Here is a 27464-nt window from a genome sequence, read left to right on the forward strand (position 1 = left end):
GGGATCAATAAACAATAGTTTGGGGATACAGTTGGGGGAATGATGGAGGGTGGTTTGGGGGACACAGAAGTTTAGAGGAGAGTTTAGAGACGTGGTGGTGGCCCAAAAAGGCAGTTTCGGGTACTGCTTGGGGGTTTGCGGGGGGGGGGGGTGACTCCGGGTGAGGGGCAGTCGGCTGATCACTGGGGGGGCGTGGCCTCGGCGGGGGAGCGCTCCACCGCCCTCGAGGAAGCGTGTGCGCACGCGCTCCCAGCTGGTTCGCTCCTGGCGCTCCGAGGGCAGGAAAATCGAAGACCCAAACTGGCGCCTGCGCACTAGGTCTCCGCCGCTGCTGTGGTCTCGCGCCCCGCCCCCCGTCCCCCCACCTCACCCCAGGCTCGCGCTCAGCCACGGCTGTGTCGGTGCAGCTGGGAGCAGACGGACCCGAGGTGAGGGGGGGGGGGGTCCGGGGTCCACCGACCGCGGCCGAGCCGGCGCGCCTCTCCCACCCTCCCCGCACCTCCAGTCTGGCCCCCACGGCTGACAGTTGCGCGGCCAAAAGCGGCCCACGGGCAGGGCGCGGAAGGGGAGTAGGCGCGAGGCCGGGGACGAGCGGGCGGCGGCGAGGGAGGGTCGCAACCCACCACCCTTCCTAGCCCACAGCGACCTCGCCTACGTCGCGGGACGAGGACCCTAGGTGAGTAACGCCCGCCTGGAGAAGAAGGGAGGAGACAGGGCGGAGTGAGGGCCCGGAAACGCCAACAGGGAATGTACCTGCGCGCGCACCCGCGACCTCTGACCCTGTGGTCGCACTCCCGACTCCTACCTGACCTGACTACACCGTTTTTAACCCCGAGCTCTGGCCAGTCTTGGCCCCAGGACCCCCGATCTGACCCCCCACCTAACCATATTTTGGCCTGGCGTGATCCGCAATCCCTGTTTTGTTCCCCCAAACCCAGTCCTGACCCCAAACTCCACCCAGTTCTGTTCTCAGGATCCTTGGCCTGACCCTGTTCCATCTCTGAAGCCTATCTTGCCTTGTCCCGACCATCCCAGTTTCTGGCCTGTGCCCCAAACTCTTGTCCAGCCCCTGAACTCCTTCCAGTCATGTCCTGTCCCCCTAACCGCAGTCTGATCCAGGTCTGTCTGGATTCCTGACCTCTGATTTCTAAACTTTCTCCCCCCCCCAGTACTATCCTCCTGGTGCCCTCCTGACTCCCCATCTCCAACCTGGCCCACCCCCTTTAGGGGTGGGCCCTCTGTTTCCTGCCCTGTCTCTGCCCCCAGCCCTGTGCTGTTTTCCCCTGACTTCTCTTGTCCCATCACTGTCCTTATTCCTATCCTTATTCTGTTCCAGTCTTTTCCTGTTCCTTACTTCCATCCGGAGCTTGCCCTTTTCCCTATCCCCTTCCTTGAGCACTGTCTTGGCCTGTCATCATCATTTCTGAGAGCTATCCTATACTAACCCTGCCCTGCTCTTTTGTTCTTTGCTGCCCCCTACTTTTTCTCTGACCCTTGTCCTGAACCTCACTCCATCCCACCCCCTGGCCAGTGTCTTGGCTCCTTCTCTGTCCTGCCTCCTGACCTCCATCCTACGATGACTCCGATTCTCTCTTGCCCCCTGCGCTCCTTCCTGTTCTCTTCCTTCATCCTCTCCCAACCTGAAGCCTCCATCCTATCCCTTACCGTGCCCCTCCGCTCCAGTCAGATCTCCCTCTTCCTAACACCCATTTTCCATCTCATCTGAGCCCAAAAGAACTGAGTCCTGTTATACCCTGCCCCTGAACTCGGAGGTTCCAATGTTCCTATTATCTCGGGTTCATCCCAAATGCCTCTCAGCATGAATAAGAGCAAGAAGCCTTGTGAGGCCCTGTGTGGCTTAAGGAGGTTTTCATTTGTGATGTCCTTCACCCCCACCCAGTGATCTCACTCAGAGCTTGCATTTGTCTGCCTGCTCCAGGGGGGCATGGAACTGTTCCTACACCCCCCACCCTCCCCAAGTGTGAAAGAACACCCTAAATTATTCAGTGACTCTCTGGGAGTCCGAGATCTGGATCATGTTTCCAGCCTGGCTAGGTTGGGGGCTGCCCCGTGTCAAGGTGGGGGGTGTGGTGAGCAAACATGCAGGAGTGGGGAACACAGGGGTATGTGGGAACCTTCCATGTCATGTTACCCCTATCTCCTAGTCCTGAACCTGGGTGTACATGATCTCTGCTTTCGTGGCCTGAAAAAGTCCATTCCAAGCCAGAGGCTTGGTAGGGGTGAGATGGGGATGGGGGGTTCTATCCCCCTTCTCTCAACTGTAAGCAATACAAATTGCAGTGCTAAGTCCATCCCACATCTGTGGGGCAGGTGTGTGTGTGTGTGTGTGTGTGTGTGTGTGTGTCAGTGTCACTGGGTGTTAGATTCAGTCCTATCCAGTAGTGACAATAACAGTAAGAGCAATACAAGATTCTCGATTCTCTCACTGAATCTCCTTGATTCTGAGGACAGGCAAGGAGAATTTGGATAGTGAGAAGGTAACATGTTATTCAGTTCTGTTTTGTTCCTGCATTTGTCATAGAGAGTAGTGAGAACTTGAATAACAAGATATTTGACCCATGTCATTTATCTAAAACATTTATCCAAACCTATTTTTTTTAAGATTTTATTTATTCATGAGAGACACAGAAGCAGAGACATAGGCAGAGGGAGGAGCAGGTTCCCTGGAGGGGAGCCTGATGTGGGACTCGATCCCAGAACCCCGGGATCACAACCTGAGCTGAAGGCAAATGCTCAACCACTGAGCCATTCAGGTGTCCCAAACCTATTTTTTTAAGCAGGCTCCACACCCAGCATGGAGCCCAACATGGGGCTTGAACTCACAATCCTGAGAGATCAAGACCTGAGTTAAGATCAAGAGTCAGATGCTTAACTGTCTGAGCCACCCAGGTGCCTCTACCCGAACCTATTAATAACAGCACAAGTGTCCTTCATTGTTCTGATGTTTGTTTGGCACCTGACTTCTGAGAGGGAGAGCTTGGATAATTCCAACAGTGAAAGATACCAAGTTACCTGGAGGTTTTTTGCTTTTGCATTTTACATAGTGAGTGGGGAGGGTTCAGATAATGAGGGATAACGACTCCAACTAAAAAAATATATTCAAATTGATTCATCTCCCTGAGCTCCAGTGGCAAGAGTTGGGATAGTAAGAGTACTGTGTTGTGTGAATATATTTGGCTCCTGCATTTTGTCCGGTGAGGGAAAGCTCAGAGAGTGGGGGATAACGGTTCTACCTCAGGTGTATCCAAATCCTTTCAGTTCCTGTATATGGGTAGTAAGCATTTGGAGAATTTACCTGAATATGTTTGGTTCCTGAATTTTTGATGTTGAGTAGCAAGAGGTCTGATAATGATAGAAAACAGCTCTGTTTCAAATATGTCTGGTTTAATCATTGGGGAAGGTTCGGTATCTAGATAGCAAGTAGGGAGGGTTTGGAGGCTGAAGCATACCAGCTTGGTCTTAGCAGTACATCTGAATACATTGAGTTCTTTTCTTTGGATAGTGAGAGATTGGACAAATTTATTTCAGAGAAAAACAACTCTGTTGCAAATTTATCAGGTGAAGCTGAGGGATACCAGCTCTTCAGCTCTGTCTCAAAAAAGAAAAAATATATACACACACACACACATTCCTGAGTTTGAATTGGGAGGGATAGTATAATTATGACAGCCAATACATATTGAGCACTAACCAAAGGCGAATTATTGTCCTAAGCAAGATTTCAGTGCATTAATTCATGTCATGCTCACAACAGTCCTGTGAAGTACATGTTGTCACCCCCATTTTACAGATGAAGACATTGAGGCCTGGAGAGGTTAAGTGACTTGTCCAGGCAGTCAGTCACAGAGCTATAAGTGGCAGAGCAGGGTTGAATCTTATTTTTTTAAAAGATTTCATCCATCCATTCATGAGCGACACAGAGAGAGAGAGAGGGAGAGGGAGAGGCAGAGACACAGGCAGAGGGAGAAGCAGGCTCCATGCAGGGAACCCGATGTGGGACTCGATCCTGGGACTCCAGGATCATGCCCCGGGCTGCAGGCGGCGCTAAACTGCTGCGCCACCAGGGCTGCCCAGGGTTGAATCTTAGAGCTACTACTTGCTACCTCTACATGAGGCCACATGAAGCTCAGGTCCCGGCCAGGGTGGGGCCTAGAGGTTGGCCATCTTACAGGCTGTTAAAAGTTGTGGACTGGAACAAATGATTCTGTCCCCACCTGTCTGCCTGGCTCAAGAGGCCAGTTACCTGCCCTCCCCTCCTTACTCCTGTACCAGCCCACTTCTGCACAGGTTTTTTTTTTTTTAATTTAGTCATGAGAAAAAAAATTATTCATTAAAGACACACAGAGAGGGGCAGAGACAAAGGCAGAGGGAGAAGCAGGCTCCCTGCGGGGAGCCCGATGTGGGACTTGATCCAAGGACTCTGGGATCATGATCTGAGCCGAAGGCAGATGCTCAAACACTGAGCCACCCAGGTGCCCCTAGGGTTATTATTGTTGTTATTAACAGTCATTAATGACATGGTGTGAGTTTCCTTGCACTCTGAAATGCCTTCCAAAGTGACTCTGGCCTCTGTCTGCTCTGTAACAGCTGTTTACCCATTTTACAGATGAGGAAAGCTAAGCCAGGATATTCGGTCTGCATTGCTAGCCAGATACCCTTGTCCCTCTCAAGCTCTGGTTTCATAAGCATCCCTCTTCCCAGCATTCTTGGTGTCCTACAAGAGGCAGGAGAGGCCATGGCTGAGGGGATACACCCTGTCAGCACCCAGCCACCCACCTCATGGTTGCTGCCTCCAGCAGCCCTAGGCAATGAAGGAGGGAGAAGGGGGCAGATGAAAGGACCCTTTGTGTCCCATGCCAGAAATCTCACCCCCAGGAAGATAGGTGGGCAGGGTGGCAGGAGCCCTCCGCAGAATGTGTATATATACACTTATAGGAGGTGTAGGGCATTGCTGATAGAGCACTCCCCTCCAGGCTTGGCCCCCTTGCCAAGTGGGGAGGGAGCTTTCCTCACTCTACTCTTTCACATCACAGCATGGGCTGCTGCAGGGCCTGGTTGGGCTTGGGCCCTGAGGTCACAGAGCAGATGGTCCCAAATGGAGTACAGGATGTGTGGTATGTGCTGGGGCAGGCCAGAGCCCTCAATTTCCTAGACTCTTGGCCAGAAATGCCCAAGGGGGAGGAGTGGCGGGTGGGGGGGGGGAGCCAGCCTGGCTTTAAAGAAGCATGAGTCCCCTCCCCACTCCTCCTCCCTTGCAGGAGGAGCCTCTGTCTGCCTCCAAGCCAGGACCCGGCCCCCCTAAGTTCTGAGTCCACCTGCTCTTATGTCTCTGTGATCAGAACCAGGCCTCTTCACCTCTCCAGGCCCTAGCCTCCACATCTGCAAGCTGGCTATGAAGAGCTGGGTCTGCATCATCCTCCCAGGTTTGTAGGGACCAGGAGGGATGCACACATGCACTCTTTGTCAGTTTGCTGGGATGATTTCTTCTGGAGGCATGGAAGGTGGTTGGGTCTCAAAGCCCCGGTCTTTCCTTGGAAAAGCTGACCCCCCCTGTCCCCAGCTTGGGAAACTGTTACCCCAGTGAGGATGGAAGTTGCACCAAACCTTCTCTCACCCATGCCTTGCCCTGGGAGGGAAGGGTAGGGACCCCAGGTATGTGATGCTTGCTGCCAAGAGACACACATCTGATTTATACCCAAGGCCTCCTGTGTGCTCAGCAAGTCCCAGGAATCCCATCCCCAGCTCCCAAGTGCTACTCTGGGGTAGGCAGGGTCTGATGTGGGCACCCGGTAGGACCAGAGGCAGCCCCACACACCCACGACCCTTTGCCCTTCTTCCTCAGTTCTCTACTAGGTTACTGGGGTAAGTGGGGATGTCTGGGCTATTTTCTTGGCCATGCTGGACACCCTAGAGGGACCGGGCCCTGAGACTTGCCCCTAAGGGCCTGAGCCCTGGTGACAGGCAAGCAAGGGTTAAGACATATGGGCTGGCCCAGTCCCTGGCCAGGTAGGCTGGGCTGTTGCCTAGTGGGAGGTGGCCTAGGCATCCGCCACTAAGCTCACTGCTCACCCACTCCTCACCCGCTCTGCTCACTGCCACTACCAGCTGGAACAGGGCCTGCTTGAGACAACTATTTTTTGAGGTACCTGAGGCTACCTCACAGCACCTGTCTGGCATTGGTGAGCACCTGGAAACAGGGGGCCCAGGGGCAGGGTCGGGGGAGAAGGGTATAGGGTATACAGAGGCTTCCTGTGGGAGAAAGCCAGGTCTATGTGAGGGGTGCAGTGGAGAAGGAGAGCCTGAATAGAGGAGCGAAGCCCAAAACATCTAATTTCCTCTCCTGGCGTGAAGCCGATTCCTTGCCGGAAATGAACGAGGGGAAGGAATGGGGGAGAAGAGAAGCCAGATTCCCCCTTCTCCACTGTCCCTCCTACTTCCTCTCCCCCTTCCTCCCTTAGGGAGTAGCCTCTGCCTTCCTGCAACCTGGGACCTAGCCCCTCGGGAAAGCCCAGACTGGGCTATTGAGGAACTACTTCCCGACACCTGCCTGCCCCCCATCTGTTCACCCAGAGTTTTGGGAGGAGGGCTCTAGGTCAGTGAAGGGAGCAGTCCCAGACATTGGGAGTTTGTACTTGGCTCGATAGTGGCAAGATATGGAAATGGGGGGGGTCCCACAGAGGGTGCCAGCGTGCCACCCAGGTGAGGTGTCTTGGTTGTAAACAGTCATTACAGCCAGGAATTTCTTTCTCGGCTGTGGTGTCAGACGGACAGACCTGAAAAACCTGCTGGGCCCGCCTCTGGGTGGGTGTGTGGGGTACCCTCTGCAGCTCTCCTGCTGCAGCCTATCCTAAGACAGGACTTGGGGGCTGGGGTGGGGGAGTGTTATGGCAGGGGACCACTGGGATCCCCCTTCTCACAGTCTCCAGGTGGGGATGGGGCAGTTCTCAACCCTGGGGCAAATATGAGGGCAGAGGGCAGGCGAGTCAAAGGCAGAGGTTTGGGAGCTGGGTGTGGGGGTGTGGGGCGTTGACCCTGTGTCTAGCCTACCCAGTGACCCCATGACTCAGGCCTAAGCTATGTCCCTGAGGTCAGGCTGACAGGGTGGAGTAGGGGTTCCTGTCTAGACCCCGTGTTGACTTCCAGGGCCATGAGCTCTCAGGGAAGGAAGGCTCAAGGCAGCCCAGCGTCGGATGTGGGAGCAATCCTAATGAATGGGCCCAGTGGGGAGGAGTTGAAGTTCCTGTCAGGGTGGAGGAAGGTTTAGGGGAACCTTGGGAGAGTTCCTCAGACTCAAAAGGGCTGGGGAAGAAGGAGCTCCAGGAGCTTAGGGGCTGAAGAGGCTGAGCTGGGACCTCGAGGAAACCCTGCCATGCTGGGCAGTATCAGACCTTGGAGTGTGGGCATCTGCAAAGCGCACATTGCTGCCGGGATGTGCAGAAAGGCTCTAGGGACTGACCTCTGACCCTGAGGTTGAGTACAGGGAGCCACTGTTTTTTGGGAGGCGTACAGACTCTGTGGAGTCAGTAGCAGGACTGGTGGCACCATATTAGCAGCTTGGCCCCATCACCTGGTAGATAGATGGGGAAGGGGCTTGAACTTACACTTCTTTAGCTGCCTGGGTCTTCTTCACACCTGGTCCCCATGGCATGACAAGCTGAGGATTAGGAGGGGATGGGACCTCTGTGGCCTCATGAGGCCCTCCTAGTTGCCTGCCACCTAAGGTCACACCAGGTGGTGGGAGGTGATGTCAGCTGGGGACCGAGCAGGATGTGGGAGGGAAGGAGCAAACTCCAGAGGAGGGGATGAGGGCAGGGCTGGCAGCCAGCCAAGGGAGGCTCTATGGTCAACCAGGGTGTCTGGGGGCAGAGAATGAAGCAGGAGGCAGGAGGCTTGTTATCTGCAGCTGTGGACTTTGTTGCTCACAGTCCCAGCAGGGTGACTTCCCTGTGCTGGGTACAGGACGGATTGGGGTGGGGAGAGGGGCTGGAGGGGTCCTGGGACTAAGTGAACACTCCCCGTGCTGCATCGGGGCTGCAGGATGAAGTTGGGACAAGTAGAGATCCACACATCTTGCTAGATCCCCAGCTTGGCTACCTTAGCGTTCTTTCATTTCTGTAACAGCCATTCATTGAGCACTTGCTGCTTGCTCAGAAGTGTTCTGAGTGCCAGAGATACCCTGAAAACAGAACAGGTATGTTTCTTGTCCTCGAGAACGTGCAAGGGAAGCACAGTCTCTTGCTGGACAGCCATTGTGAGGGGCCGTATATAGGGGCGCACCTCTGGAAGTGATATTTAAGCCCCAGAATCTAAGTGAGAACCAGGGGTTGGAGAGGCATGGTGTGGAAAAAGCACTCCAGATGGCAGCCATAGCCTGGGCAAGGGCCCTGGGGCCTGCCAGGCGGGGAGCTCATGAGGCATCGGTGGGGTTGGAACTGCTCCAGTGGAGGAGAATCAGGCTGGAGGGGTGGGCCTGAGCTACCCTTAGCCATGGGCAGGGTATTCATCCTTCTGTGCCTTACTGCCCTCATCTCGAAAATGGGAGGCCAATAATGCCAGAGTTGCCATCAAAAGGTGGTAGGAAGATTCAGTGTGGCATGGAAGGTGGCTGTTACACGATCGAGGTGCTTAATTGGTGCCTATCCTTGTTACAGTTGGTTGAATCTGTACTGTTAATTCTCCCTCCCTAGGCAAGACTCCTGACTGCGGCCCATGGGCCTCTGAGGAGGCGTTGTAAGTCCGCCCAGCTCCCCGCGTGCTGTGCTTCCATTCAATGGGAAGGGAACCAAGGTACCAGGACCCAGTGGGTCCAGGCGCTGATATAGATTCTGAGAGGGCAAGTCCATCAGGTGGGTGGGGTCAGGGTACCCCTCATTCCCAGCTGGGGTGCGGGAAGTTCGGTAGGGGCAGGGGGGAGTGGATGCAGAATGCTCCCTTGATGGCTCCCATGCGTCACTGCCAGGCCTTATCCAGCCATCAGCCACGGCCTCTCGACAGCACCAGGATGGAAGTCAAAGGTCAGCTGATCAGCTCTCCCACCTTCAATGCCTCAGGTAGGTGACCAGTTCTCCCTCTCTGCCTCTCCTCCCCTGCTCTGAGTCACCACCTGCCTACTTGGAAAGGGTTGGTCCCCAGCCCCACAGCTGCACCAGGATACCCTGGCCGATCTTTGCTCTGAACTTTGCTCCCTCTGTATCTAGCTGCCCTGTTCGGAGAAGCTGCCCCCCAGGTGAAGTCAGAGCGTTTGCGGGGGCTGCTCGACCGGCAGCGGGCCTTACAGGAGGCCCTGAGCCTGAAACTTCAGGAGCTCCGCAAAGTGTGTCTCCAGGAGGCGGTGAGGGCCCAACCCTAAGAGCGTTTGGTTGAGAGGGGGCGGTGAGGGGATGGGGCCCCCAAGTAGGCAGATTTGGGTGGCACCAATTGCTGAGCCACCTGTCTGGGCTGCAGATTCCCTGTCACCCTCTAGTTCCTCAAAGCCCAACTCAGATGTCTTAGAAATCACTAAAATGCGGCAGTACAGGCCTCCAATTCCCTATCAGCAATTGGAACCCCCCAAACCCTCAAAAACAATACTTATTTCCAAAATCTGGCAGTAAAACCTGACCTGAAACTGCCAAGGGGTGGGTTACAGCTTTGATTTAGCCCTCTCGGTGTGAATGTCTACGCGGTTTGCCAGAAATAATGCAGTTCCGAGCATGCAGCCCCAGGCTCTGAGGGGGGGTGTTACAGAATGTGTGGTGTATAGACTGGGTCGCCTTTACAAAGAATAAAGAATTCTGGATTCCAAAGCAGGTCTCCCTACCTCCCATGCCCACTGCCCCAGGGATTTGGGCCATTGAGGGCTGAGAGCCCACAGCATACCTGTTGGGTGGAGAATGGAGAGGAAAGAGGAGGAGTAACAGGCATGGGCAGCTGAACATTGCTGAGCTCCTAGTAGGACTTCTGGAGTCATTACCGCTTTGCCCCATTCCCCCAATTAACCCTTGGTAATCTCTGTCCCCTGCCCCCACCAGGAGCTGACTGGCCAGCTGCCCCCTGAGTGTCCACTAGAGCCTGGTGAACGGCCCCAGTTGGTCCGCCGGCGGCCCCCTGCAGCCCGAGGCTACCCTCCTTCGCACCCCAACCCTGCACACCACTCCTTATGCCCTGCTGAGGTGAACGGAGGGGCCTAGGGAGCATGATGGGGGTGGGCCAGGTACAGAGGAGGAGCCCAGAGGAAGTTGGGCAGCCTTGGAGTTGTGGCCAGGGGAGGGAGAGGCTAAGGTGAGAAGAGAATGGCTTGAGGGATGTGGGTTCCAGCTCTGAAGGAAGATGCTGGGCCCCTGCATCATCGTCATTGTGATAAGCCTCTCACCTGGGGAAGATGAGTATGTCTAGTCCCTAACCAGGACAGGCACCGCCTGCAGAAGAAATGAGCTCCGCCCCAGAATAGGCTCCTCTTCCAGCCCAGACAGCCTCTGCCCCCCCACCCCTCACCCCCCATGCCCCATGCTTGGCCATTTCGAACATTCGGTCCGATCCTGCCCTCTTGGGTGGGCCCCGCAGGAGCTGGCTCTTGAGGCCCTGGAGCGTGAAGTGTCAGTACAGCAGCAAATTGCGGCTGCGGCTCGCCGCCTAGCCTTGGCCCCTGAGCTGAGCCTTGAGCAGCGCCGGCGCCGGCGCCAGGTCCAGGCAGATGCGCTGCGGAGGCTGCACGAGCTGGAAGAACAGCTTGGGGACCTCCGGGCCCGCCTGGGCCTCCCGGTACTCCCACCGCCACAGCCTCTGCCCCTGTCTACCGGGCCAGTCATCACTGCCCAAGGAATTTGCCTGGGCACGCGCCTTGCTCAGCTCAGCCAAGGTGAGCCGGCCCTGTGTTCACACAGGTCAAAGCGGGAGAGTGGGCATGGGTGGAAGGACGTGATAGGGGTGGGGTAGGCAGCCAGCCAGTGAAAGGTGGGGAGCTGGGTGGGACTTGAGGGACCTGACCCGGGAGAGGAGTTGTGATAGACTGGCCCTGCAGTAAGGGTATGGCCACTGGGAACTTGACCAAATGGCACCAGGAAAACCAGGAGCCAAGCCTCAGGTAGTCTTGGATTCAGGTAAAGATGGGTTCTTGGGAAGGAACAGGGCGGAGAGGAGACCATCCAGGGGTGTGAGGGAAGGGCACCCAGGCCTTGCATTGATAGGCCCGGGTCTCCCCCTTCTCGCTTATAGAAGACGTATTTCTGCACTCAGAGAGCAGCTCCCTCTCAGAGTCTGGGGCCAGCCATGACAATGGTGAGGACCCCTGTGCCCCAAGTCCACCCATCCTTTGATGCTCAGCCCCTCCACTCCCTCTTTAACCCCTCCTTAGCCATACCCCATCCTCACATGGGGCCCCCATCTTTCTTGCATCACCCTGACCCGCTCATCATTCCCACTTCCAGCCTCCTGCCTTAGTTCCTGCCCCACCCTCTGCCTGCAGCCCCCCAGGCTCTCTCTCATTGACTTCTCCCCTACTTGCTGCCTTCCTCCCAGAGGAGTCCCGTGGCTGCTTCCCTCTGGCCGAGCGCGCCTCACCACCCAAGGCCTGGGACCAACTTCGGGCAGTGTCTGGGGGCAGCCCCGAGCGGCGAACCCCATGGAAACCACCGCCGTCAGATCTTTATGGGGATCTGAAGAACCGGCGGAACTCTGTGGCCAGCCCCACCAGGTGAGGGTGAGCCCCTTCCCTCTCCAGGGAGCTGGGAGTGGGCTCCTGAGCCTGGGCTGGGGCAGGAGGTGGATATGGTCTCTAACCCAGGCCCCCACTTGGGCCTGCCCGTCTTTTGTCTAGCCCCACGCGCTCGCTGCCTAGGAGTGCCTCCAGTTTTGAGGGACGAAGTGTGCCTGCCACCCCTGTCCTCACCCGGGGCACTGGCCCCCAGCTCTGCAAGTAAGGGGACTCTTGAGGGTGGGTTTGATGACCAGAGGAAGGAAGGGGTAGTTCTGATGAGAAGAGCATTAGCAAAGGGTGTGGGATGTGAGAGGCTGGGCTTTGAAAGGTATATTTTGAACAAGTCATCTCCCTTCTCTGAATCTTTGCTTCTCATCTATGAGATGGTTGTAGTATCTGCCTCTGAAGGACACTGTGCACATAATAAGTTCTGTTTAACCTGTACTGAGTGCCTAACATCTGCTGGGAGTTGGTACTCTCCATGGTGTCAACTCACGTAATTGTCCTTAGATCCCTGTGAGGTAGATGCCGTTGTTATTCCCATTTTATAAATTAGGAGCCAGAGGCACAGAGAGGTTAAGTGACGTGATACTAAACTGAAGACCTGGTGTTTGAACCCAGGCCACTTTGATTCTAGAGTCCATGCTTCTAACCACCGTATCCTTCTACTTGAAGAAATACTTGATAAGCGCCTGCTTTTCCCAGGCTGTGAACATAACAAAGCTCCTGTCTGTAGGGCACCTACATTCTGGGAATAGTGGCTGGCAGGATGATAGTTTGGGGTGGTTTATACACATGGTAGGGACAGAGAGTTTGGGAAGTTGAATTCCAGGCCCCAGGATTGGGACCCCATCGTGGAGGAGGCCAGGAGCAGGAAGGGCTGAGGATCCCATGTATTGGGGAAAGCCCTCTGCTGGCCCTCCCCTGTCCTTACTTCCTCTCCAGCCCTGCACGTGCTTCCATCTCCCTTGGCACTGATACACATCAGCATCCCATACATCTTCCGTCCCTCTGCCCCCCAACATGGGACAGAACCTCCACCGCCTTTTACATGCCCCCGCTTAGCACCTGCATACATGCGGTTTCTAATCGGGTCTCCTTCGGAGATGCACCAGTGAAAGCTCAGGAAGAGGTGGGGTCCGGCAGGCACTTGGCCTGCTATTTCTGATGCTACTCCCGTCACCCCCACCTCTGTATCCCCAGACCTGAAGGCCTCCATTCTCGCCAGTGGTCCGGCAGTCAGGACTCCCAGATGGGCTTCCCCCGGGCAGATCCCGCCTCCGACCGTGCCTCCCTCTTTGCAGCCCGCACCCGTCGCAGCAACAGCTCTGAGGCCCTGCTTGTGGACCGGGCGGCCGGTGGGGGAGCTGGCTCCCCACCTGCGCCTCTGGCTCCCCCTGCCACCGGCCCCCCGGTCTGCAAGAGCAGTGAGGTGCTGTATGAGCGCCCACAACCCACCCCTGCCTTCTCCTCCCGCACGACTGGCCCCCCAGACCCTCCCCGGGCTGCCCGGCCTAGCTCAGCTGCCCCTGCCTCCCGTGGGGTGCCCCGGCTCCCACCTGCGTGCGGGGACTTCCTCTTGGACTATTCCCTGGACCGGGGCCTGCCCCGTAGTGGTGGCGGGGCAGGCTGGGGGGAGCTGCTGCCAGCAGCTGAGGTCCCAGGACCCCTCTCCCGCCGGGATGGGCTCCTCACCGTGCTCCCAGGCCCACCACCCGTGTATGCAGCAGATGGCAGCAGCCCCCTCCTCCGCAGCAAGGATCCCCACGCCCGGGCCACCCGCACCAAGCCCTGTGGCCTGCCCCTGGAGGCTGCCGCCACCGAGGGTCCAGAGGGGCATCCAAACCCCCTGCTGTGGATGCCCCCACCCACCCGTATCCCCCAGGCTGGTGAACGCAGCAGCCATAAGAACCTTGCCCTGGAGGGGCTGCGGGACTGGTACATCCGCAACTCGGGACTGGCCGCCGGGCCCCAGCGCCGGCCCGTGCTCCCCCACATGGGTCCGCAACACCCACCCTTCCTCCATGCCCGCTGCTATGAGGTGGGCCAGGCGCTGTATGGGGCCCCCAGCCAGGCGCCGCTCCCGCACTCGAGGAGTTTCACGGCACCCCCTGTCTCCGGCAGGTATGGGGGGTGCTTTTACTGATGGGTAGGGGTCTCTTGAGGCAGATGGCAAGGGTATCCAGGTTTCGGAGCAGCCAGTCATGGTAGCTAAGGACTCAGAGCACCAGAGAACTAGCCTCAGCCTCAGCCCAGGGTCCCATGCCCTGCCTGACCTGCATGAATCCCTGGGGTCTATCTCGGTGGAGGGGTGTCTTGGGCCCTGGCAGCAGCAGCAGCAGTAGTCTTCTGCCAGACTGTAGAAGAATTCTAATATTTGAACAAAACCGTGCATGTCAGCTGAAAAAATGAGCCTTGAAAGCAGGGTGCTGGGAGGAAGGGCCTCCTGGGCCCCTCGCCTTTCTCTTCTTCCTTTTGCTGCGCCCCTACGCTTGCAAGCCTAAAGGTGCTGTCCCGTGCCTGCCTCCACCTCTTTAACGAGCCTCTTTTCCTCTCTTTCTGTGTCTTGTCCGTCTCTTCCTCTCTCCTCTGTCTTGCCACCCTGTCTGGATTCTGCTACCCCTTCTAAAGATACTACGCGGACTTCCTGTACCCCCCGGAGCTGAGCGCTCGTTTAAGTGACCTGACGCTAGAGGGGGAGCAGTCCTCCAGTTCTGACCCCCAGACCCCGGGGACACTGGTCTGACCCCTTCTGATATGCCCTTTGTTGGCCCGGGCACGACTTTAATCTGGGGAGCACACAGCTGACCTCACCAAACCCTGGGGTGTGGTTGCTCTCAGTCATGGGGGTTGGGGGGTGCCGACCTGCTCTTCCAAGGCCCCTGGCTCCTTGTAGATGCACGAAGGTGTCTGACACCCTGCTTCCCCTCTCACACTGTGCTGGGAACTGGGGCCCTCAGCCAGCTCAAAAGAGGGGGGATAGTGTAATGGGGACTCTGAGCCCCTTCCTCCATTTCTGTTTACAGTTGTGATTTAGGTATTCACTGTCTCCCCCCCCCCCCCAACACTAGACGTTTTATAAAAGGGAAACTGTGATCTCGTCCTGGTTGGGTTCATTCCTGTCCCCGTGCCCACCCTGTTCCATTCAGGAGCATACCTCCCACCAATAAAATGGACCATAGAGGGTCTCAGGGCCCTGTTCAGGGCATCCAGGAGACTCTGGTGTTAACAAAACTCCCTGCCACCCCCCACCAGGGAAGTTCTTGGGGAGGTGGGCTCTCTGCCCACATCTGGAAGGACTAAAGTCTGGGTAGAGGGCTTGGATTCATTTTCCTACCCTTGGGGGTGCCTGAGGGAGCACAGTCCTTGTCTGCCTGTCTGTGCCCGCTGCCTCTGCCCACAGGATGAGATGGCCCAGCCTCTGGTGGCACCATCTGCCCTATTCTGTCCCAATCAGGAAGCCAGCCCTGCAGGAGGGCCAAAGGGCAGAGCTATCGGGTGTGTTGTGTCCTGGGATGCTGCGGTGGTGGAACCTGGTATCTAGTGGATGCCAGTAAAATCCTCAGGTGACGTCTGGCCACAGGCTACGTCACATCTTCCTTTGGCTTTCTTTCCATCCACCACTTTTTAAACAAATCTACACAAGCTGTGTTTTCTATGATACCTATCTGTGACTTTCTGGAGCTGGGGGTCCCCCTACCTCCTTTACCTGGTGTTAAAGTTTTCTTTATTTACCAATGGATCTGGGCCCAAGACACTAACCCACACTGGAAGGGGATTTCTATAATAAATGTGTAAACTGAACTCAGTGTGTCATTCCTCTGTCTGCCTTGCCTGGGGCCCCCACACCTGTGGGTAAGACCAGGTAATATAGTTTTATGATGCCACATTACAAAAGATACAACACCAGAAATAGCCTGTGATAACGTCATCCACTCTGGACTTACTTGCTGTGATGTGCTCAGATTCCTCGCCAGCCCTGGACGAGAGCCCTCAGTGATACAAATGATAGGAAACACTCTGCCCTTAACTATCTTGTGCGTGAATGCCACTCTAGAGGTAACTGGTTCAAAAAAGGAGCTGAGAGCGAGCGGCCCCCCACCTTCAGTCCACATACTTGACAGAAAGAGATCCAGAGTCCAGCAGAACGGAAAAGCGGAAGGCCACTTCTGGTCATTGAAATGCATGGACTTTACCCCAGAAGCCCACATTGGCTCGAGCGATGCAACAGCCTTTATTGTTGCAGTAACACTGATACAGATGCCCCAAGCCGGGTCAGGGCTTGGCTCACCTCACCCCACCCCACCCCACCCCACCCCACCCCACCCCATGGTCCTCATCACTGTAGAAATTTGAAATTTGGAAGCTGGAGGGAGGCAAGTGGGACTTGTGAGTGTTTGGGTCACCTGGAACCAAGGGTTCAACAGGGTCAGGATGCCTGAATCCTCTGTCCTGAAGGGGGCTGGGAACACTTGGGGCCAGGGTTCAAGATTTGGCAATGCCCTGACCTGGTTTCAAAGCTGGGGTAGGGTCAAGAGCCTTAATCCCGGGTTCAAGAGAATGCCTTGGTCCCAGATCCCAGCTTTGGGGATGAGCATGGTAGATGGGCAGGTCCCAGACTGGGGGTTGGAGTATCTCTGGGTCCAGAGTTTGAGGCTGGCCACGGATGCTCTGGTCTCCAAGCCCCAAGTTCAGGGCTGGGGAAGAGTGGTCCCCTAGGTAATGGGGGCTGGGTAGGAGAGATATCCCAATTTTGGACCTGGGTGGGGGAACGGTCTCACATGTCCTCTGCTCTTTGAACTGGATGGGCCCCTCAATTTTATGGGCTAGGAAAGGGCTCTGGGTCCTGGTACTGGTCAGGGTGGGGTGGCATTCTCCAGGTCTTGGGTACAGATCCTAGACTCCTAGGATCCAGCTTCCTGCTCTTGTCCCAGCGCCTCCAGTAGCAGCCCCATTGGCGTCCGCTTGAGACCAATACTCTCAATCTTGTTCTCGATCTTGTTCTTGAGGTTTCGCAGGCGCAGGGAGGCGTGCACCAGAATCACTGCGGGCAGTGTCGAGAGGAGTGGGGTCAGTGGGACGAGACCTCAGCTTCTAGCCAATGGGGGCCCAGAGTGGGGAACTGGAGCACAGGCAGGCCCATAGAGTGGCCAGTGGCCTGGATGCCTCTGATCTTAAAGTGTGGCCCAGGAATGAGCCTTGCAACAGGGGCGTGGCTAGGGAGGGCATAGGGTAACAGGGACGTGGCAGGTGGAAGACAATACCAAGAGTGAGGCCTGAAAGGGCAGTAATGAGAGGGGTATTCTCAGAAGGAAGGCAAATCCAGGGAAAGCGCTTTGTCAAGGGGGTGTGGCCATGCCCGCCTGGCGTCCCAGCCCCCTCTTAGGGCAGGGCTGGCCTGCCACTGCGCGCAGGCGCTGGCCGCTATCGGGCTGGGCCGTCGCGGGGTAGCAGATACTCACAAAGCACGGGCCCTGCGATGCTGAGCAGGAAGGTGCAAGCGCCGCCCACGGCCCAGAGAACAAGGAGGCCGAAGGCAAGCACTGCAGCCAGGCAGGCGGCGGGGTGGCTGCGACGGCAGCGGCGCACAGCTGCTTGAGTCTCAGCCGCCCACACCAGCACACCAAGGGCCACCGTCACTACCAGCGCGCTTAGGAGGGTGTGCAGCGGGCGCATGTACCTGCAAGGACAATGGGACTAAGCTAGCCCAGCAGACGGGGGTTGGTGGGGAGGGCTGCCCAGCCTGCAAGCCTCCCGGACCACCATCCACTCAATCCCGTGCCCCAAGAGCTTTGGTTTCCCCTCCCCCCTTCAGGGTCCCCCAGCCCGCCAAATAACTCCTGCCAGCCCTGTCTCCCAACAGTTCCACCCTTCAGGGCTTCCGACTCCCAAGAGCCCTGTGGGCCCTCATTTCTTTCTTGTCAATCTTACAGTCCAATCTTCTTAGCTCTCCCATTTCAGGCCCTCTCATCCCGCTAGGCCTCCAGGCTCCCAGCCCTTCCCAGTTCTTTCCTTCCAACCCTACCCCCCCCCCCCCCCCCCCCCCCCCCGGCAGGGCCCCTCTCCAACCCCCTAGACCCCACCCCCAACTCCACCCTATGGGCCCAGCCCTGTAGATTCCCCTTCCAGGCATTCTGTCTCCAGACATTTCCTGCTCCCTGGAGTTCTTACAAGACCCCTTCCAGACTTCTCCACTTCAAATTCCCTATCCAATATAAGAGAGATCTTATAGATCTCTCTCTCCATCGTTGCTAGAACCCCTTGAAAGGGTCGCTTTCAACCCTGCCCAAATCCCTCCAGGTTCTCCACCCCTCTCTGCTCTCAGGCCTTCCACCCCTGGTTCAAGTTCCCCAAGAGGTACTTGCTCCTGGAACGTTCCAACCACAGCCAGGCTCCCGTCCAAGCTCAGAGCCTCTACCAGCCCATCCCTCCAACCCTTCAACTTGACCACATCCCTGTCCCTGCCCTAAGTCCTCCAGGGCCACCTTAATCTGGCCCCATCACTCACATCTTCCCCCTCCACCCCCACTTTCACTTTCAAGCCCTCCTTATCTTCAGGTCCAGCTCCTTACCCAGTCTCTCCTCCAGTCCCACATTCTCCATCCTCCTGACCTTCTATCCTCAGGGCCCTAGCCCACCCAAGGCACTCCTTATAGCCACGTTTGGACTTCCTTCAAGTTTCCCCTCCCAGGCCCTGTAGGTTCTCCATCTCTAAGGAACTCGCCCTTCCAGCCTTGCCATCCCCCATCTCAAGATCCCCCAGGTGCACCCTCCCTGCCCCGCAGGCGTCCCAGGCCAACCAACATCTCCCTCCCTCCCTCACCCAGCCAGAGCGAGACTGAAGACGAAGCACAGAAGGTAGTTAGTCTGGTAGTAGAGGAGGTTGTTGATGACGCGGTGGCACCAACGCTGCGGGTCGCACGGATCCGGAGCCGCCAGGCGCGCCGACCCCAGAACGAAATCGTCCAGGGCGCGTAACGGTGGCAGCCGCACCTCCGACATCCTGCCGGTCAATGTAGCTGGACCAGCCAGAAGAGCCGCCGGACTACAACCCCCGTTACACCCCACGCCACTGCGAGGGACACCGGGAAATGAAGTCTGGGCGGAGAGACAGCTCTCTTAACCAGCTGGGCAGACTACGCAACAGTAGTACATGTGACCGGAAACACCGGCAAACACGCCTGAACTGTAAGGCTGCAGGGGCTGCCGGGAAATCAAGTCTCTACAGCTGGGAGAGACAATCCCATTCATCCCCAGGTGGGGGCGCCCGAGGGCGACTGTTCTGGGCGGTGTTGGCGCAAGCACGCAGCAGGCATTCTAGGACATGCAGATAGGAACTGTTAGAACGACGGGGTGATCCTGCTTTCTTGTCCAAGAGGTCCAAGAGGTCACACCTACTTGGAACTTCCTCCAGGCCCCACCCACACCCCCCAGGTCCAGCCGTGAATACTATCAAGGGCCTTTTATTCACATTCACATCAGAGATGTCTGTTTCTGGGAAGGTTTTTTAATCCCCACAGATTTAATCAGGCACTCCCTCTGGGTCCCTAGCAGTCTTCTTCAGGCTGGGAGCCCCAGGAGGTCTGCTCCCTCCCTGGGTCCCCGGCCTGGCCCTGCAGGCACACAGTCACCGAGAAGTGCTTGGGGGAAGTGAGCTGTTTAGGCATAGTGCTGCCGAATGGAAGGTGGGCACCTGCCCCATTAATGCTTGCGGGCTGGTAGCTTCCACAGCACTCCTGATCCCCTGAAGGCTTTGCAATCTGCTGCCACTGCAGGACCCTTGCACAACCCACAGTGTCCTTAAAAGTCATCATCATCACAGATGTCAAGGTACACATCAAAAGCCTCTCTGTTGCAGTTTCCATCAGGAGTGAAGACATATTTGTGGAAGGTCCCATCCACACAGATGGCTGGAAGAGGGGGGGAACGGGTTAAAGGTTAAAAGCTGCTGAAGCCACATGCTCTGATCCTCTCCAGCGACCCAGGGCCCATGGTCTACCTCCAGGCCTTTGTCCACATGCCATCCCTCTCATGGTGGCGTTGAGCTGCCCACTCTAGCTCTCTCAGGCTTTCCATGCCCTAAAATTCCTGCAGGTCCAAAATGCAGGACTTTCCCCATGCCATACCCCGAATCAAGAGCCATTCCCACTCACCGATGACAGAGTTGACGTTCTTGGAAGTATTGCGACCGAACGCGCAGATGCAGGCTGACTCAGCAGGCACCGTGAAGCTCGCCAGGCTCCACTGAGAGTCCACGTACTGCCCAATCATAGGCCCCACCTTGCCCACACGAGCCAGCCTGCAGGCAGCACTGGCTAAGCCCAGGTGTGGTACATGGGCAGGGGGATGGGGACACAGCAGGGCAGGGCAGAGCGTACTCACGCAGAGCGACGGTTGAGGCGGGTATCCTTCAGAGCAAAGATATGGACTGTGCCCTTGTCACTGGAAGCGCAGAGGAAGGAGGAATCGTGGCTGAAGTTGATGCTGGAAGACACAACCAGCAGTGAGGCCCATGTGCCATGTGGCCTGGGGTCACCAGCCCACCACATATACCCTAGGCTCACCAGTAGAGGGTGGCAGGGTCAGTGCCTCGGCGCAATTCCACCAGTTTCTCCTTGGACTGTGTGTCAAAAAGGCGAATGAGGGTGCCTTTCTGAGAGGCTGAGGCTACTACAGTGCCTGGCTGGTTCAGGGACACACAGGCCACGTCACTCTGATGGGCATTGATGGTAAATGGAGCAGATGAAGTGCCAGGCTTTGTGCTCGCCAGGTCCTGTGGCAGAAGGAGCACTTTGGGCTTGGGGTAGTCCAGAAGGCAGAGGTCAACCATCCACACAGGAGCCAGCTCACCCACTTACCCACCTACCCTTGCCCACTAGGCAGCTCACCACAAGTTGCAGACTCCCACACTTGTGTCCTGGGAACACCAGCAGCTGTTTCTCCAGGCTGGGGCAGAGGTCACAAAGCCCTAGGGTGTGAGGACACAATGTTGGTGGGGCAGGCGCTGGTGAGGGGGAGCAGAGTCTCAAAATGGACAGAAGCTGCATAAGGGCCAGGCCTTGACCTTCTGTGATCTAGGTTACCCATGGAACCCCCCAAGTGGCCAGGCAGATTCCCCACCTCCCCATGCAGCTGTGGCGGCCCCAGGAGGGCCCAAGGATCCCTGGCACAGCCACCCGTGTCCTTACTGGGTGTTTCTGACCTGCTATCTGGGGCACCTGGGGGTAGGAGGGGGGCAGAGAACTGGCTAAAAGGATGGAAAGATGGACAGACTGAGAATGTGAGCAGCTCTCAGTCCACCTGAGCATTTCTACACAAAGACTCTCTCTCTGCCCCCTCTTTCCTGGCTTCTCTGGTGCCTCTTCCATTCTCTCATTTCTGTCCCTCTGCCCCATCCACTGCCTCCTGCCCTCACACCTGCGTATCTGGGTCCTCTCACCCTTGGGGTTGTCCCGGGTGTCAAACTCGAACAGCTTTTGGGGACTGTCAGGGAAGGAGTACACATAGATGCGGTTCCTCAGCACGATCACAATTCTGTGGGCATCACACAATGCAGGATGTCCGTAAGGGGAGGGCAGGATGCCCATCCAGGACTAACCCTCTTGCCTGCTGTGGGGGACCTCCTACCTCCCCCACCCGGGTCCTCCTCAGGCTCACTTGTCATGGCGCATGCGCACAGCCAGCACTGGCTTGGTGAAGGTGAACTCCAGCACCAGCTTGTCCTTGGAGTCCTTGCCCTCCCGGGCATCGTCCCAGATCAGCACTGCTGGGCAGGTGGGTACGTTGTCGGGGCCAAGATTTAGGGCGAGGGGCAGCCCTGATGACACAGGACCCACCCCTACTCCCCATGGGACCTCAACCCACTTGCTTGACCTTTTGCTAACACCAATGTGAGCCTCCTATGGCATGAGCGCCTGTGGATATGATGGCTGACAGAACAGGTTTCTCAAACCCTTATACTCATTTACAGATGAAGAAACAGAGGCTTGAGGGGGGTGAGTATCTGGCCAAGGACCTCGTTGCCCATCAGGAACCAAGCAGGGACTTATACCCAGGCCTATAACTTCCCCCTCAGTAACTATTTCTGCCTCCAGGCTCCCAATACATACACCTAGAGGACTTCTGCAATGGATCCTAGGGCTCTGTGACACGCCCAGGCCTCTCTTTCCATGTCCCAGTGGGATCAGCAAAAACCCTTAGAACAAATGGCTCCTGAGGCCCAAAGCCAGAAGGCACCAGGGAGGATGCTTCAAGATTTTTAGACCAATAGGCTGTGTGACTTTGGAAAAGTCATTTAACCTCTCTGGATCTCAGCCTCAATTTCTTTATCTGTAAACATGGGGTTAATAATACTTCCTGCCACAGAGAGTTACCATGAGACTTTAAGTGAGTTAATATGTGTTGAGTGCTTAGAACAGTCCCAGGCTCACAGCAAGTGCTCCACAGGTAAGGACATGGCAGACAGGAGGCATTCAGTAAGTGTTAAGTGAAGGCAAAACACCAAGCTTCTCAAGCGGTAAGATCCACGACTTCCCAGCTGTAAGCCTCACTGTGGGACTCTGAGATGCTCTACCATCTTTATCTGCCAGTGCCTCGGGGTGCCTGGGGAAGCCAGGATTCTGGGGAATCTGGGCTGAGGGCAGAGGATGGGATGAGGGCACTTACCTGAGATCTCTGAGAACTTGGGGCTGCTACCACCACCCACCAGGGCCAGCAGGTTGCAACGGTGTAGCATTTCCACCAGACCCATGCTGCCCACCTGCTCGTGGTCTGGACAAGGACCAGGTGTCAGTAGGGGTGGGAACCAAGGCCCAGCCCATCCCTTCTGCCCACTGCCCCACCCTCACCAACGGCTCACCCAGATGCCCCTTCTCCATCAACGGCTCCACGTTGTAGATGCGCACACCTGTCTCCATGGCGCAGCAAAAGCAGCCTGGGAGGATGAGGGAAATTTGAGCTGCCTGAAAGGATGCCCAGCTGGAAGCTAGGGACTTAACACCCACCTCTGGCCATTCTTTCCCTCCCTCCCACCCACAATGGTGCAAGCACAAGCCTCTCTCACTTTGGTCTTGGTTGAAACGGAGGCTGGTCACTCCTCGAAGTGGCTGCTGAGTCATGGTCCAGGATTGCTTCCCTGGACACAAATGGGGATAGAGTTGGGAAGAGTCCTGGGGCTTGCCCTCCAAGTCCCAGAACTCCTGTCCTCAAATGACTTCTTCCTCCTCCTCTACTACCTACTGCTCCCAGCAGGGCCACAAAGAAGACAAAAAAGGGGGATAGTCCTGGGGTCACTAAGCTTCCATGACCCCAAAGAGCATGGCCAGAAACTTCTCCATCTTCTTCCACTTGGTTGACCCCAGCTCCAGGTCTCCCTTGACTTGGACTCCTCATCTCCTTCTTACTCCCTGGCCCTCACTGCTTGTCCAGAAATAATGGGGTAGAGGGTGCCCTTGCCCTAGTGATATCTCTTCCCCACACCCAGCCAATCCTGGTCCATATGCCCCATGTGGCCTGGAACCACCCCCCTCCCACCCACTTCTCATCTTCACACCTGTGCTTAGCATCCCACTCCACCACCTGCCAATAAACAGGGAAAGAGGGCTAAGACATTCACTTCTTCCCACACCTCCCTGGACCTGGCCCTGGTCCACCACCCACAGGACTTCCTCTCCTCCTGCCTTTCTGAGGCTCCCAACCTATTCCACCATGTCAGAGCCCTCGCACACCTTCCCTCTTCCCAGGCTTCTCCAAACCCCCTCAGGATCCCATGCCTAGCTCCAGATGACCCCTTCTCATGCCATGCTAACCTCTGTCCAACCAGGGCCAGCGTGGATGCACCCCAGGCCCCCTTATGCCCTAGATACCCTACAGATTCCCCTATGATTTCAAATCATCCAATCGTCCACTCCTGGGACATCCCCTTCCATGTGCTTTTGTCACTGACTCCAATGCAGACTGGCTTGAACCTACTCCCAGGAATCCCATCCCTCTTATATTCCTCCTCCAGATTCTCTATCCCCGCCCCAAACGCCCTGCCTCAGGGCACGCCTTCCTCACCAAGACTTGCCTAGGACACACCTCCCCAAACCCCCACCTGTAACAACTCAACCCCACCAAGACGCCTGCCCCAGGCCCCTCTAAGATTCCTGCCCTAGAGCACCCATACTCCCTTCAAACCCCCCATCTCCCCAAGACCTTTGCCCAAGTACACCCCTCCCCATTCTCCAAGAGCTCAAACCTACCCTCCCCCCCTTGTGCCACCTCCACTGGACCGTCTCACTCCCCAAAGACTAATTCTTAGTACACCCCCACCTTCCATAACCCCTTTTTGGACCCAAATTCCAAAGTTCTTTGCTACCCAAGAACCCTGCCCCTGGATGCCTCCATTTCCTCATAACCAAGACCGCCCACATACTCCTTCCAACGCCCGCACCCACTTAGGCTGCCTGTCCGAGACTCCTCCTAACCACCAAGACCTCGCTCGGTTCAAGGGACCCACTACCCTAACCCTCTCCCAGACTCCAACCAATTCTGGGATCATGCCCCAGTTCTCCGCTGCCTGGACAAACCTGACCTCCACGCGTGCCCGATCCCAACCCCAGCTGTCGGTGCCGCCCGCGGCCCGGTTTTCTGACCTCCCGGGCCCAGACGCCCGGCTCCGGTGTTTACATTAGGTCTCACTTCCGGGGGAGGGAGTCTGTGACCGGAAGTGACTCATCCTGGCCGGAAAACGCGGCCGCAGCTCTCCTCACTGGGGTTCCAGGTCTTTGCAGCTATGTGAGTCATAGTGGCATCCTCCAGAGGCTGTGCAAGGGCCTGGCTGTCTGAGGGAGCCGAGGAGGGTGGGCGAGAGACACTTTCCCTTGCTGAGCGGAAGAGGGCCGAGCACTCCCCAGTTCGGTCCTGCTCAGAGAGCGAGAGGCGTTAACTTTCTGGGCTAACGAGACTTGGGCCTCCGAGGTGGGCTAGAGCGGCCTTCCTGGCTTGTCCTCCCAGATTTCCAGAGAGGCGGGTGGGGAGGCCGGGGCGGCCACAGACCTGGAGACCTTGGAAAGCTGAAACTCCCCTTGCCCAGGGGAAGCCAGCCCCTCCCCGCCCTTGGTTTTGTTTACAAAACCAAAAAAATGGGTTTTTACTGGTAAGAGGTAAATGCTTACCGTGGGGGAAAAAAGACCAGTTATGTGCCTACTGGAAATACTTTTTTTTTTTTAAAGATTTTATTTTATTATTTATTCATGAGAGACACAGAGAGAGAGACAGAGACACAGGCAGAGGGAGAAGCAGGCTCCATGCAGGGAGCCTGACATGGGACTCGATCCAGGGTCTTCAGGATCAGGCCCTGGGCTGAAGGCGGTGCGAAACCACTGAGCCACCTGGGCTGCCCTGGAAATACTTTTTAAATTCAGCTTTTAACTTTTGAGGTAACTGTGGATTCACATGTAGTTTTGAGAAATAATACAAAGAAATCAGATGTACTTTTAATGGTTTCCCCCAAAGGTAACATATAAAATTAATAGTAACATTACAATCAGGGCATTGACATTGATACCGTCTAGCCATGGTTTTTCTCAAGTGCTGTTTTGATGCTTTTTAAATTTTTTATTAACATATAATAGAAGTCTGTTTTAATTCCAACTTTGTAACTGATTGCTGGCATTCCATGGAATAAATGTAGCATTGCTCAGCTGGGTTGTTTCATGTATGAGGCTGTCAACATATTGTGAATTTGGGCTCCATATGCTGCCCTAGGTGTGACTCCATTGCTGTGATCCTTGGCAAGGCCAGTTTTGTGGCATTCTTCAGTGTCTACTGCCTCATGTCCCAGACCATATTTAACTCAATTCAGTTTGGGTTCTGCTATTCCTATGTCTCTGAGACGGCTCTTAACCAGATCACCTGTGAATAATCTTGCTAAACCAGCAGTCATTTCCCTACCCTCTCCTATGACTGCCCAATGCATTCCAGTTTCTTACTCTCACTCTCTTGGTTTTATCCTGTTTCTGTCTACTCTTCCACCTTTATCCAATTTCCAAATATTAGAGCATCCTTGGGTATGACTCTGGCCCCTTTGCTTTTGTAGTCAATATTCTCTCCCTAGGGGACTTCAACTTCTCTTGTATCCTTAATTATTGCAAATATTTGGGAGATCCACTAATTTAGGCCTCTAGCCTAGACCTTTTTCCTGAACACCAGACTTAGATACGTATATACGTAAATTATGGCCTGTATGACATCTTCTTGTGATGTCTCTTAAAGTAGCTCACACTTAATACATCCAAACAGATCTCAGATTTTTTTGGCTCAAATACCCTCTTGTCTCCCTCATCTCAACTAATGGAACAACAACACTCAGTTTGTCACTCAATTCAAACAGCAGATATATCATGCTTGATTCTTCTCTGTTGTTACTGGCAAATTCTGTTTGTCTCCTTATCAAAAGGTGTCAGAAATAAACACCTCAGTCATTTACTTGCCATCAAGATGGAGGAACAGGGACTGAGTTGGCTTTCTCACCTGAAACAACTCTCCCCCCTCAAAAAGAACCAGACAAAATACATCAAACAATGGTTTTCAAGACATAGACATCAGGCAGTGAAAAATAGTGATCACTGAAAAATGAGAAACAAGATGAGCCTGACAATTGGCCCAGCATACTGCTTGGAGAGTTTCCATCCTATAGCACAGGAAGGGGAGACTGAGTTAGAAAGCCCTGATGACCTCCCTAAATTGAGATAGTTCAGAGAGACAAGGGTACTTAGAATTCAAAGGACAGAATATCAAGAGAGAGCTGCACAGGGAGAGAATCACAGAAATCTGCAGAGGGTCCCCTGTGAGCATTCAGCAGAGTTAGTGATCAGTGCATGCACCGAAAAAACTACCCAAGGCTAGGGAAAGGACCATCCAAATGAATTAGAGGGAACAGGGCCTGGCACACTGGCAAGGAATAGTTCTTGCTCCTATAAACTAGACTGGGAAAACTCACAATTTGTAAAATACACAGGAAAGTCTTGCCTCAGTCATGGAAAAAAAACTAACTGTAGACTTAGTACTGCTCCAGACCCACTTAACAAATCATAAGACCCTGAAAAAGGAAACTGTCTCCAAGTAACTTAACTATCTCAGTACAAAGGTCAGGAAGATTTATAAGAATAATAATAATCCAGCACCTAAAAAAGTAAAATTTATGATGTCTGTTTCCAAACAGACATGATCAGGCATAAAAAGGCATAAAAAGAAGCAGAAAGTGGGCAGCCTGGGTGGCTCAGCAGTTTAGCGCCTGCCTTCAGCCCAGGGTGTGATCCTGGAGACCTGGGATCCAGTCCCACGTCAGGCTCCCTGCATGGAGCCTGCTTCTCCCTCTGCCTGTATCTCTGCCTCTCTCTCTGTGTCTCTCATGAATAAATAAATAAATTAAATAAATAAATAAATAAATAAATAAATAAATAAATTCTTTTTTAAAAAAGGAAATACATACAGTAACATGGAAGAACCTTAAAAATAAATGCTAAGTGAAAGAAGCCAGTCAACAAAGAACTGCATATTGTAAGATTCCATGTACAAGATGTCCAAAATAGGCAAGTCCATAGAGACAGAAAGTACATTAGTGGTTGCCTAGGGCTGACAGCAGCAGTGATGGCCCATGGGTGTGGGGGGTAGCTTGGTGATTGGGATCAAAGAGCACTGACTGCTAAGGGGTATGGGGTTTCTTTTTGGGTTGATGAAAACATTCTAAAACTGTGTGTTATAATGGTTGCACAACAGTAAACTA

General features: G+C 55.2%; 3 protein-coding genes across 30 annotated transcripts; 1 reads left to right on the top strand and 2 right to left on the bottom strand.

Annotated features, from left to right (window-relative positions):
* The first annotated feature begins 219 nt into the window (after positions 1-219).
* Positions 220-15499, top strand: CCDC120 (coiled-coil domain containing 120). 18 transcript variants are annotated; one of them, XM_025982389.2, is made up of 13 exons: positions 310-676; positions 5280-5444; positions 8143-8212; positions 8709-8751; positions 8981-9071; positions 9219-9352; positions 10032-10172; positions 10564-10858; positions 11215-11277; positions 11518-11692; positions 11816-11914; positions 12899-13819; positions 14327-15499. In XM_025982389.2, the coding sequence occupies exons 5-13, from the start codon at positions 9023-9025 to the stop codon at positions 14439-14441; spliced, it is 1992 nt and encodes a 663-aa protein (XP_025838174.1). In that variant the 5' UTR covers positions 310-676; positions 5280-5444; positions 8143-8212; positions 8709-8751; positions 8981-9022; the 3' UTR covers positions 14442-15499. The 18 variants fall into 18 exon arrangements, with proteins under 18 accessions (XP_072600332.1, XP_072600324.1, XP_025838174.1 ...); XM_072744222.1 differs by lacking the exon at positions 8143-8212 and having other exon boundaries at positions 364-428; positions 636-676; positions 8709-8808; XM_072744223.1 differs by lacking the exon at positions 8143-8212 and having other exon boundaries at positions 234-676; positions 5385-5444; positions 8709-8808.
* A 406-nt stretch (positions 15500-15905) lies between these two features.
* On the bottom strand, positions 15906-19139 carry PRAF2 (PRA1 domain family member 2). Its single transcript, XM_025982405.2, has 3 exons — positions 18519-19139; positions 17158-17375; positions 15906-16739 (listed from the first exon to the last, which is right to left on the bottom strand). Exons 1-3 carry the CDS (start codon positions 18695-18697, stop codon positions 16600-16602), a joined length of 537 nt encoding a protein of 178 aa, XP_025838190.1. The 5' UTR covers positions 18698-19139; the 3' UTR covers positions 15906-16599.
* A 47-nt stretch (positions 19140-19186) lies between these two features.
* WDR45 (WD repeat domain 45) lies at positions 19187-24611 on the bottom strand. Of its 11 annotated transcripts, none has more exons than XM_025982398.2 (11): positions 24365-24611; positions 22758-22829; positions 22554-22628; positions 22361-22465; positions 21353-21461; positions 21135-21229; positions 20584-20663; positions 20260-20468; positions 20078-20179; positions 19849-19994; positions 19187-19605 (listed from the first exon to the last, which is right to left on the bottom strand). In XM_025982398.2, the coding sequence occupies exons 2-11, from the start codon at positions 22810-22812 to the stop codon at positions 19496-19498; spliced, it is 1086 nt and encodes a 361-aa protein (XP_025838183.1). In that variant the 5' UTR covers positions 22813-22829; positions 24365-24611; the 3' UTR covers positions 19187-19495. The 11 variants fall into 11 exon arrangements, with proteins under 11 accessions (XP_025838183.1, XP_025838182.1, XP_025838184.1 ...); XM_025982397.2 differs by having other exon boundaries at positions 24331-24611; XM_025982399.2 differs by having other exon boundaries at positions 21353-21458; positions 24265-24611.
* Between the last annotated feature and the right edge of the window lie 2853 nt (positions 24612-27464).

The sequence above is a fragment of the Vulpes vulpes genome, chromosome X, assembly GCF_048418805.1.
Source record: "Vulpes vulpes isolate BD-2025 chromosome X, VulVul3, whole genome shotgun sequence".
Taxonomy (NCBI): Eukaryota; Metazoa; Chordata; class Mammalia; order Carnivora; family Canidae; genus Vulpes; species Vulpes vulpes.